This window comes from Atractosteus spatula, chromosome 6 (genome assembly GCF_055471065.1).
Source record: "Atractosteus spatula isolate fAtrSpa1 chromosome 6, fAtrSpa1.hap1, whole genome shotgun sequence".
In the NCBI taxonomy this organism is placed as follows: Eukaryota; Metazoa; Chordata; class Actinopteri; order Semionotiformes; family Lepisosteidae; genus Atractosteus; species Atractosteus spatula.
In genome coordinates, this window is record NC_142711.1 from 63987972 (window position 1) to 63999138 (window position 11167).

The window sequence follows — 11167 nt, forward strand, 5'->3', positions numbered from 1 at the left end:
TTAACATTTTTTTATATTATTAAGTTATGCCCTCACCACGTCATAACGTGGGTGTAAGTAAGAAGCCTGCATCACGGCCATTTTCCAGGCTTAGTGAGGGGATGTGGAAACTGTACCAAAATGAGACAAAAGAATGGTAAAATTAGAAATGATGAGTTCCCCTCGGTGTCCAGTTATACTCAAGCTGGTCAGCTCCTGTCTGTGATTCTCTCTGATGGCCCAGACGTGTTGAAAGCTCCACTGTATAATACAGAGCATAAACAATCGATGTGAAACTGGGACCAGTCCCGAAGCTGGGATAATTAGAAATGCGATTGTAATTGTAAAATGACTTTAATTTAATTCAGTATTTGTTTTAAAACATTGATTTAACAAGCATTTTAAATTTGCAGTGATTGTAACAGTGGATGGCCCCCGAACATACAGAACCGTTAAGGTGACTGAACAAATACTACACATTGGTTCCTAACTTTTCACCACTGAGGACATTTTCTCTCCTGTCTTGGAATTAAATGACCCCAGCCCTTTATTTGTTTTACATAACATATTTAGAGATGTACTGATTTTGATATGGATAGCTCATTAAGCAATTAAGAAACATCAGAAACCCAAAAGTTTTTTGAAAGACTTTTAAAGGGTTGCCTGTTTGCATCATCATTATCAGTTTTGTTGTTGAAGCCTACCGCTTTGGGCCCTGAAGTGTTAATGCTGATGAGACAAGTTTAAGATTAGCTTCTGATGCTTCTGTAACAATGTGATATGCAATTTAGTGAGGTAATGTGTCAAACATGGAAATAAGATAATCTGCTAACTGAGTTAATGCACAGGAGAAAACCTCAAGGTTAAATTAAGGTTATAACAGTACATTAAGAAAAGTAGCAGCCTTTACTCATGGGATTTGCTTCATAAGTGTTGATTAAATAAGTATTTATTAAGATTCTTCTGTTGGGTGGAAATAGTTTTTTACCTTTGAACTGCTGTGATGTGAGCATAGGTGAATACCTTCAGTAGGGATGTAGTACACCAATCCCATTTTAAAAGTATTCTGATCCGTTTCTGTGCTTGTTTTCACTGCCTGGCATGTTTTTAATGTCTGTACGCCAACTATCTTATGGCACAAACAGAAGCGCCATGTGAAATAATTTTGCTGTCTGAAATAAAAATTTGCAAGGCCTTTTAAAGATCTACCTTCCTAGGAAGACCATTGAAGAATTATGACACAACATATTGCGCTGACCTATCGCCTGCATTCAAACTGAGCGGAAGAGATATGGAGGAACATTGCCAAGTGTTTAGGGGTCGCCACGGGTGGAATGGAGGTCCCGTGGCTGTGTTCAAAGTCGAAGTTTGTTTGTGTGCACTGTGTAAACAACAGCATCACAAAATCCTCAGACTGTACCTCACGAAATTAGTGCCAGTCACTGAAAAGATTTCTTTCATAATGGATGCCACAAAGTGGAGTTAAAAAGTCACTGCTCAGCCCGAGCACTGAAGGGGCAAGGAAACGGGCTGTGTGTTGTGCTGTGTGCTGAGGGGACTGCGCTCGCGTTCAGTCGGGCTTCTCGTGGGGCTGAAAGAAACATGCAGGTGTGGCTTGTCTGGTGGTTAACATTAAGGACCTGCAGTGGGCTTACAATAGTTAAATCACCCCGTTTGCTGTTACTAATGTTTCTGTGTTTATAATGGCATAGATTCTCAGTAGGAGTCGTAAAGGTGCAGCTTCTTTGTTGCCAGTGCTCATTAGCGTTGTTTATCCGTTATTTTTCCTTTGCATTTTTTTTTTCAGAATTTCTCCTTTTAAAACAGGAGTGTTAATGCTTCCTAGTCTGACCTCATTACATCTTGGAAGCTAAGCAAGTCTGGTAAACCTGGTCCACACTGCTGATGAGAGAGACCTCAAAGGCCTGGTTGCTGTTTGAAGCGGTGTTATTGGACCAATGGGTGTCAAGATCAGTATGTCCGATCCACCGCTCCAGTATGGTGACTGGACACTGTGCTGATTCTGATTATGGAGTCGATAAAGATCCCGAGGCACCGTTTGTGAAAGCATGAAAGTAGGGCTTGCTCACGTCTGCTCTGCGCTTGCACAGTCAGGCCTCCTTAATTCATCTAGTGGGGCAGTTTCTCAGTCCTGGTGCTGTGGAGGCATAGAGGCTGTGGTTGTGGTTCATTCAACACCAATAACAATAATAACCATAATAATAGTAAAAAATAATTCCTTACACTTGTATAGTACTTTTCTGGACACTCCACTCATAGCACCAGTACACTCCCCACATACCAGCTCTTAGTGGGGAGGAGAGCAGAGTGATGAAGCCAGTTCAGAGATGGGGATTATTAGGAGGCCATGATGGGTAAAGGGTGGAAATTTGGCCAGGATGCCAGGGTAACACCCCTACTCTTTTCGTGAAACACCTTAAGATTTTTAATGACCACAGAGAGTTAGGACCTCGGTTTTACATCTCATCCAAAGGACGGTGCCTTTTTACAGAATAATGTCCCCGTCTCTATACTGGGGCATTAGAACCCACACAGACCGCAGGGTGAGCGCCCCCTACTGGCCCCACTAACACCTCTCCCAGCACTAACCTTGGTTTTTCCCAGGAGGTCTCCCATCCAGGTACTGACCAGGCTCACAGCTGCTGAGCTCCAGTGGGCTGCCCATTGTGAGTTACAGGATGATATGGCTGCTGGCTCCTATATGTAAAACATCTTTTAGATTAAAATAGCTGTATAAATTGTGTGATTATTATTATTATTATTATTATTATTATTGTTGCTGCTGCTGAAATGCTTGTTGCAAGTGGAGTCACTGAAAACAGATAGTCTTGTTGTTTGTAAGAAGATAACCAGTGACATTTATTTTCAGTTTGTTTTTCTAGAGATGATGATGGAGGGACTTTAACAGTCTGAATACATCACTGGTCATCTGAGTCTTTGCCAGGAGGGCCTGAATCTCGTGGCTGCAGTAAGAATAGTGCACATCTGTTCTGATCTTAAATGCTGCAGCTTGCATAAGAAATCAGCAGCTTCCTTGAGAAGTCAGTAAATGTCTACTAACCCAAGCTCAATGGCATAGAAACAGTAGTCTGAATTACCGTACAAACACTGGCACAGAAACTCCGAATCAGAGGAGTACAAACTCCGTTCCCCGCTCATCACTCATATGGCCTGGTCGGGCCTTTAAGATAGAAAGTGTTGTTTATTTTACATCACATTTAGGTAATCTTGATCACCAATTACACATTTACAGAATTAATGTTTAATCAGTGTAAGGCATGAAAAGGAAGAAATGTGAGGTATAACCATGGTAAGAAATGAAGATGTATTTTTCCTGTAGAAGATAGTGGACAGTAACCTTTTCACACGCATCCCTTGACGTGTGTATACATACAGCATGTGAGAAGGAATGTGATTCACACTGCAGTGGTGGGAGAAGAAGGTGAGTGTCACTGGGTGGCCCAGCTGAAGTCCTGACTTGAGTCCTGTTGAGACTCTGCAGAAAGACTTGGCAACGTGAAGCCGCCCCAAGCAGCTCGAGAGCGCAGATCTGCCGCGAAGAGGGGCGAGATGGCGGCTGCCTGTGTGAGGATGGTAGAGACTCACCCAGAAAGACTTGTGGCTCTAATTGCTGCCAAATGTGCTTCTACCAAATATTGATTTCACAGTCGGAGTACTTATGCAATCAACATATTTATTTTTTGATGATGTTTACTGTACATTGTCTTGGGCTTAGAAGTCTTCGTTTTGAGCTTTGAGGTTTTAAGTAAAATTTAGGTTAAAGTTTATGCATTGTTTTGTTATTTCACAAAATGGGACACCATAGGAAGGGTCTGAATACTCTTGCAATGTGTATAATTTTAACTTTCGTTTTAAAAAGAGAAGGAGACCCTTTTCCCTCAAGTACCCTTTTACTCGGGGTGCTGTGAGTCTCTGGAGAGTGCAATCATGCTGTTTGTGTACAAATGCATCTTCTGTAGTTTGTTAATCTGCCAAATATTAACACTTCTACCTCCATGCTATTAAGTAAATTTGTTTTTTCCAGAATATTTTTTGAACTGGAATTTTAATAGAGTTTTTTTTTCTGCTTGTGTTGCAATTAAAACAAAACATTGAAACCACCAAAATATTGCAAGTTTACATTAGCAAGTGTTAGATGAATTGAAAGTAAAATAAAAATAGCATGCAGTTTCCTTAGTTTTACATGGTGATCCTTATTTATTGAGAATCAGATCTTGATTTTTAAAATGCAATTGTTTTTATTGCTTTGAAACCATAAGATGTTATTTTTTAAAGTCTAACAGACAAAATTAAATAATGTGCGTTTTCATTTTTTTGAAAGTATGTATTAACAGTAGGATTTTTTACAGCCTTGACTGTCTTTATTGATATTATTTGCATTTCTGTAGGTGTATATATTTTGCACATTCTTGCAATGATGCTTAACAGACAAAAAGGTTCCTGTGAGTTAATGAATATTTTCATCAAAATGCTCTGCATATAAATGTTTTAAAAGCCGTGTCATAACATTCACTAAGCTTACACATGACAGCTAGCATCTGTTACTGCATTTTCATCTTAAATATTTGATGATTACCTCTCCAAATCCAACAGATTCATAGCCCAGAGGGTTTTATTTTCTTATAGCGTGTGTAATTCTAGAGACATTTATAAAAGCACAGTTCTGCACAAGAATAAGACTTCAGATTACTTACGCTCCAGCACAAAAATCTTAGGCCAGATATAGAATTACTATACAGACAGTTATACCTTCTTTGTTCTTGTCTTTGGGGTGGAAGGGAGTGGAATACACATGGATTATGATATGTTGTTCTGTTCGTAAGAACCTATGACCACTGAAAAGTGAAAAGTAGCTTCTTTGTGTTATTTTTAGGTAATTATGCATGTGTTGAAAGAAGAATGTTTTCCTTGCATAAAATTTTTAATGAAAAAAAAAGTGATCATTTAATGCAGAGAACACCCATCTGTTACGTGAGTAACATTATGATGTGATAAGACTGAGGTTTGCACATGGATAGGTCATTTTCACTTGACCTTGTATACATGGAAAAGGCAGCTCACCATGGTAACCTTGGTCTTCAGGCTTTCCAGACAGTAAATCATTTCAGCCCTCTTCATGTAATACTTTTATTGGCTGTGCAATTGAAATGTCATGCTTCACGAACAGAGAAGCTAGTAATTTCTTACGCGTGATTAAACTACTTCTGTAAGGCAGAAACGCAGTGCAGAAAGGGGGTGCAGAAAAGCATCAAAAGACAAAACAAAAACATGAATGTCTTTTGATAAAATTCTGAAAAAATGAACTGCAACATTTTGCAAATATACAAGGAATATCAAAGATTTTTTTTCCCCTGATGTTTTTCCCTGGCTTGTCTTCTGCCTATTGCATATGTAGCCGGTCTGAATTCTGCAGAAGGAACATGGCACGCCAGAGACAAACCACGCGACTGATATAAGAATCAGCTCTTTATGAATATTAATGGAGCAAGCAATTACCTTGGGGAAATTTTTTCTTTAGTTTAGCTTTACTAACACAGAACTCACCTTTGACGCTTCGCGGTATCAGCTGAAGTAAATCCCAGAAGGGTTTTAGAGCTGTTACGTTGGGATGTCATTTTCTAAAAGACATGCTAGTGCAGGTTTCCCAGGAAAATGACTTCCCTTGGTCTCCATCACCGGTTTCCAAACGAACAGGTGTAAATATTGGGAATTTTCTAACTCGCAGCTCCCATATAGTGGCTTCACTTTTATATGTTTCTTCATGCTATAGGTGTCAGCTTTTCAAATCCTGCAAAACGATTTTATCATTCTCTTATTATTATACATGTAAAATATACCATAGATATTTATAAATAGGTTATGGGGACACTGTTATTGCGCTAAAATATATTCTTCTTCTAATTATTTTGTACTCGGTGCTGTATTATTTTTTAACTTGTCCCATATTAGAATGATACACATTAGTTTGCTAGCAGGGATAGTGCAAAATATGGAAGCTACAATATGTGATTTAAAAATCTGAAGCTAATGTTTATCTTTGAGCTTCATTCCGGATCCTGAATGAGGATCTTCGGCTTTTGCCGTTTTATTATTTTTACTAAGCTGGTCCACCTTTGCTCCTGTTGGTTTCCCTCTGTTGGCTGCGTGCAGCTATGGGTAAAAGACAGGTCATGGAACAGATGCGGGTCAGCTGGAAGCCCCATGTGAACTAGCTGAGGAGTGGCTCCAGACCTGAGGACACCAGTGGCCTGACCCTTTGCACCTTTGGACTAGGGTCCTGCCGGGGTCCCCAACAGGCCTGGAGGTGCTGGGAGGGTCCTGATGTCAAGCTTGTGGGGCGCAAGGGTCGAGTTGCTCACTGATGGGGTTAGTGAGTGCCTTCTACAGGGAGCGACCAGAAAACGAGCACTCATGCTTTTCTGCAAACTGCTCTCTCTTGGTTAACGGACGGCACCAGGTATTCACAGGGTTTCCCAGAGTTCCCGGGCTTGCGAACCGTCAGGGTCCCCCCCTGGACTTCAACACGGATTTGTAAAACATTTATTGCTGAAGCCAAACAAAAAAAAGACACTGGTAGCATTTCTTTGTTTCCTTATAGCCAAGAAGGTGGGGGGTCGAGTATTTTGTTCTTTTATAAATTTCTCCAGACACATTTTTGCTTTTTGTTTTTTTTTTTTAATCTGAAGCTTGGATCTTAAGCTATTTAGAGTCAAATTATGCATCTGGGATAATTTAAATCAGCGTTTAAATACTGATAATAGAAAAAACATCTGAATTGATTAGCCTTCGTATGTTTACAGCTCACTTTAATTGCTTAAAAACGCCATTTGTCAGCTTTATGTTGTATCGACAAATGCTATTGATTTATCCGATTTTGTCTTTGTCTTGTCTTTCGTACATAAAATTCACATATGCTGTTCAAATGGGAAATGGTTGTATCGATTTCCTTAACTTGAGCCCAAATGCTAAAGATTTTTGGATAAGCTTTCTCATTACTTAAGCCAAAATCAATAAGAAAGAGCATCTTTTAATGAATGAGCAGTTTGAACACCATACTGCAGAAATGGGGTCCTGTTCATCCTCTGCTTTTCGAATCGATCACCCAGGTTGCTTAAGTGAGGTCCAATTGGTTGACATTGTGGTTTGCTTTTGTGTATAAACTTGCAGCTTCAGAAAAGAGGAGAGGAGCTACAGAGACAGCAGACGGAAATACTTCTACTGCAAGAGAAAAAAGATGGACTCCTTGCTGAGGTATGAAATTAAAACAAGGTGCCAGAAAATGAAACCTATTGTGTTTGCTGTGTTTGTAGAAGGGCTGTAGTGCAGTGTGAGTCTGCACATTGCAGCAATAGTCATGCAGCAGATAACTCATAAGATTTTTACACACAAAACACATCTTTATTTCTCAGATTAAAAATGATCTTTTCTTTTTACACATAAGCTAAATATAAGCCGTTTGAATGAATGCTGACCGTGCAGACAGTCTTGTGACTGCTGTTAGCATATTTTAGTAATCACTTGCATGAGGTTATCAGAATTCACATTGGATCTCTTTGAAGTACTGGGAAACGTATGCCGTGTGGTGGTTTTTGCGGTTGTAAAATGTTTTTATTTTTGGATTTTTTTCAATTATTTTTTTTTGAAGCTGCAAGCACAGGAGCACAGGATGCTACAGATTCAGGAAACACAGAAACACAAAGAGAGAGAAGCTCTGCAAGTGGTGGCTCAGATGGAACGATTACAGACTGAACTCGAAGCCTCCCGTAACTTATATAAGCAGGCCACATGCCAGGTACAGTACTGAAATGCCATTAACTACCCTGAACTGCAGTTACTTCATAAATTACCCTTATTACTCCTCAGCTTAATTATCTCAAAATGACATATTGATGAGCATACAGGCATGATAGAGATCTCATGTTGCACTGTATATAAATGTATTGGTTTTATGTTAGTCCTGGTATTGATGTCTGACTTGCACTTGAGTTGAAAATCTTGATGCCTTCCTTTTTCCAACATATCGATAAATATTTTGTTGACCTCTTAAGTATGCCTGTTTTGTGGAGTGAGTTATTTTCGTCAGTGTAAGTACTGAATGGAAGAAATCCTTCTTGTAGGTTAACATTGGTTTTGATGTCATAAATAAGTCCAGGAACGTGAAAAGCATTGAAAACCTATGGTTTTATTTCCTTTTCTAATGTAAAGTGTGGTTTAAATGTCACACATTAGCATGTGAACTTTTTAAATGAGCTTGTTTGCTCAGTCATGTTCATATGTAAATAACAAAATTGAATCTATAGAATGGATTACTGTCTGATGTAGTGGACTTATGTGTAGTTGCAATTGATATTAATTTAAAAAATTGCATGTTGTCCTAAACGCAAAGCATGCCTTGCTATGTGAAGGCATTTCAGTTCTGTTTGGAACTTCAGTAAGAAACCTTTTAAATAAAAGTGAAGAGACTTCAATGTCTCAGAATATGAATGACAAGGAGTTCTCCTAATATTTTACACTTCATACATTATTCAGCAGAACATTTCACTGATCCGGTACTGTTTGGAAATCTGTTGTCATCACATATTTGTTATACCTACCATTATCAAACCTCACATCTAAAGCACTGCAGAGAATACGCAAGATCAAATTTCAGACTGCTGAAGTTTTGGACAAGATCACTAAGCTGTGTTATTATTGGAATGTCCCTTAAAACATAAGAGAAAATATGGAAACAAAAACATTTTTTATGCATTTTCAAGACAGAAGAACTGTTTTGCATTGTATGTTATGTAATGATCCCTATTTAATCAGTAATTAAAGCAGGAAGAAAAACATAAATACATATTCAGATTATTATTCACGTTTTTAATGTGTAAACCTTTATTCATGCTGACAGCAAATAAGCTTTTGAATGCATCTGATGTTTCAATTAAGAAATAATTATTAGGTTACTGTACAAAACTGTTTTAATAACTTACACTGTGTCCTGCTGTTGTTAAGAAATCTGATGCCTTTGGGCATACACGTCTGAAATATTTTCTTGGAAACATAAGTAAAACAGACAATCATTTTATTCTGAAGCGGTGTCTTTGATGAAATGTTTTTCTTTTCAGTTTTTCTGCTTTTCCAAGATGAATTTAAGCTTAACTGTTGATCCCCAAAGTGTAAAAAATGTATTGTATCAGCTAAAATACCTGTTGCAGTTGCACTTTTTTTTCCCAGTGCGATTGTCTTTACATTCCTACATCTTGTCAGTTTCAATATCACTTTGCTGGAGATTTTTATTCTTTAAATATGAAGCCTTTCTGCAGCGAATATGACCTGTTTTCCCACAAAATAGGTTGATTGAATCTGTCACAGGATTGAAGCTTAAAGTAAATTTGCTGCAGAACATGGAGAGGCACTGAAATGTTAACTGAGAGCAGCTGAATACAAAAGCAGCCTGTTTTAAGGTTGCTCCTTGCTTTGTTTCTCATCTGTGCGTGGTGTATCTTAAAAGACAACTGAGAAAGTAAGCTACATTATGCATTCCCTACATATATAAAGATGATTTAATATGTTCTTAGGTTTCAGCATCATTGAGTAGCTTTAATGTAGGCCCTGTGGTACCACATTTTGCTCTCATGCATGTATTCAGTGTCGGTTTTAATGTATAATGCCAGTAGTTAAGAAATTGAAGATGTAAAATTCCTTACCAATTACCTGCAGGGATTCTTGAAAAATTCCCCGTTCTCAGGCTTTAAAACTAAGAAATGAAGACAGTATGCACAATAAATGTTAGTTTTAATCAAATACTAAGGTATTATAATCATGCCTGCAGCATTGAATTATTTAACCTTTGAATGACCTCACTGTTTTCTGGTGACAAGATCAGAAAACCTAATCTGCTTTGTGGGGCTCTAAGGCTGCTACAGTGAGTAAAAACAAACAGTAAAATTAAGGAAAAAGATGGAGGGTCTGTGTTGTATAAACCTAGTGATTAATGGTGAAGTGTTTATTAAAATCTGTTTAATTACCATATATATATACTTTTAAAAGGAGAATGCTTACTTTTGTTTTAAGGTAAATGAACATGCAATTAGATTAGACCTCACATTTGATTTGATTGGTTTTCCAGCCTTATACTGTTGTTTTCAGTGTAAGAACACGTACTGTACAAATATGGAGAATTGTCAGAAAGAGAAGATATCAATTCCATTCAAGCACTCGGATGCTTTCTTTGATTGATAAGACGCCGTCTCTCATTTATGGTGTCTTGTTGTGATTGGTTTTGAGAGACACAGGGATCTATATGAAGTAAAGAGTGAAGGTTTGTGCTGAATTATAAGGGAGTAAAATGAAATTAACAAATGAGAGCTTGAAAAAACAGTAGGTTCAGAAATGAACAACCAGCAAAACTTTGACAGATTTATTCACACAAAGGTATAACACTGCATAATATATAGATTTATTTTCATTTTAAATGTTCAATTAAAATGTGTTGTTTGAAAAAAATAATATCAGAGTTCTTATGGTATTATCTTCAGTTATAATCCGATCTGTGTCTTTCAAAATATTTAAAAATGATAATATTTCTGACATCTTTTACATTAATTTGTCAAATTAAATTAGTTGTTTTTCCAATTAGTAATTTCAATTAGTATTGCCTAGTATTTGTAATCGATTCTGGATTTGAATGCTTAAAATGAAAAGCATGGCTTACAAATAACTGTGAGAACAAAGGGTAACGAAGGGTCCTAAAACTTCGCCAGTCCCAAGATTATCCTTTAATTCACCTTATTGATCTTTAAAGGAACAAGTCAAGGTTTATTCCATGCTGAAAAGAGAAGAAAGAAAACACAACGTTTCGGCCGTGGAGCCTTCTTCGGGTGTGACGCGTGCTGAGGCAGCGACCCACCTGGACTCATTTTATCTGTACACATATATGCGGGTGCAGACGCAAATTTTAGCACCCTTTATCTGGAATTTGGTTATTCACTAATTAAGTGCAATGAATATTGTTTATTAAATTGTACTTATGTGTCACTGCTACTGTGACCTCCTTTGCTCAGCGCTCATTCACCCTCTCAAGTGGGGTTTTCAGGTTAATTGTCTCTTTCAAGTTACAGCGTGACGGAAGCCTTTGGTGATGCGGACGTGCTGTGTTCTG

At 37.9% G+C, this 11167-nt stretch overlaps 1 protein-coding gene across 1 annotated transcript in view; it reads left to right on the forward strand.

Annotated features, from left to right (window-relative positions):
• LOC148833185 (uncharacterized) overlaps positions 1-11167 on the forward strand; it is a 151477-nt gene that overhangs the window by 35742 nt on the left and 104568 nt on the right. The window contains exons 8-9 of the mRNA XM_088918174.1: positions 7189-7272; positions 7667-7813. Of these exons, the coding sequence (XP_088774300.1) occupies positions 7189-7272; positions 7667-7813 (231 nt within the window). The remainder of the gene's footprint in view (positions 1-7188; positions 7273-7666; positions 7814-11167) is intronic.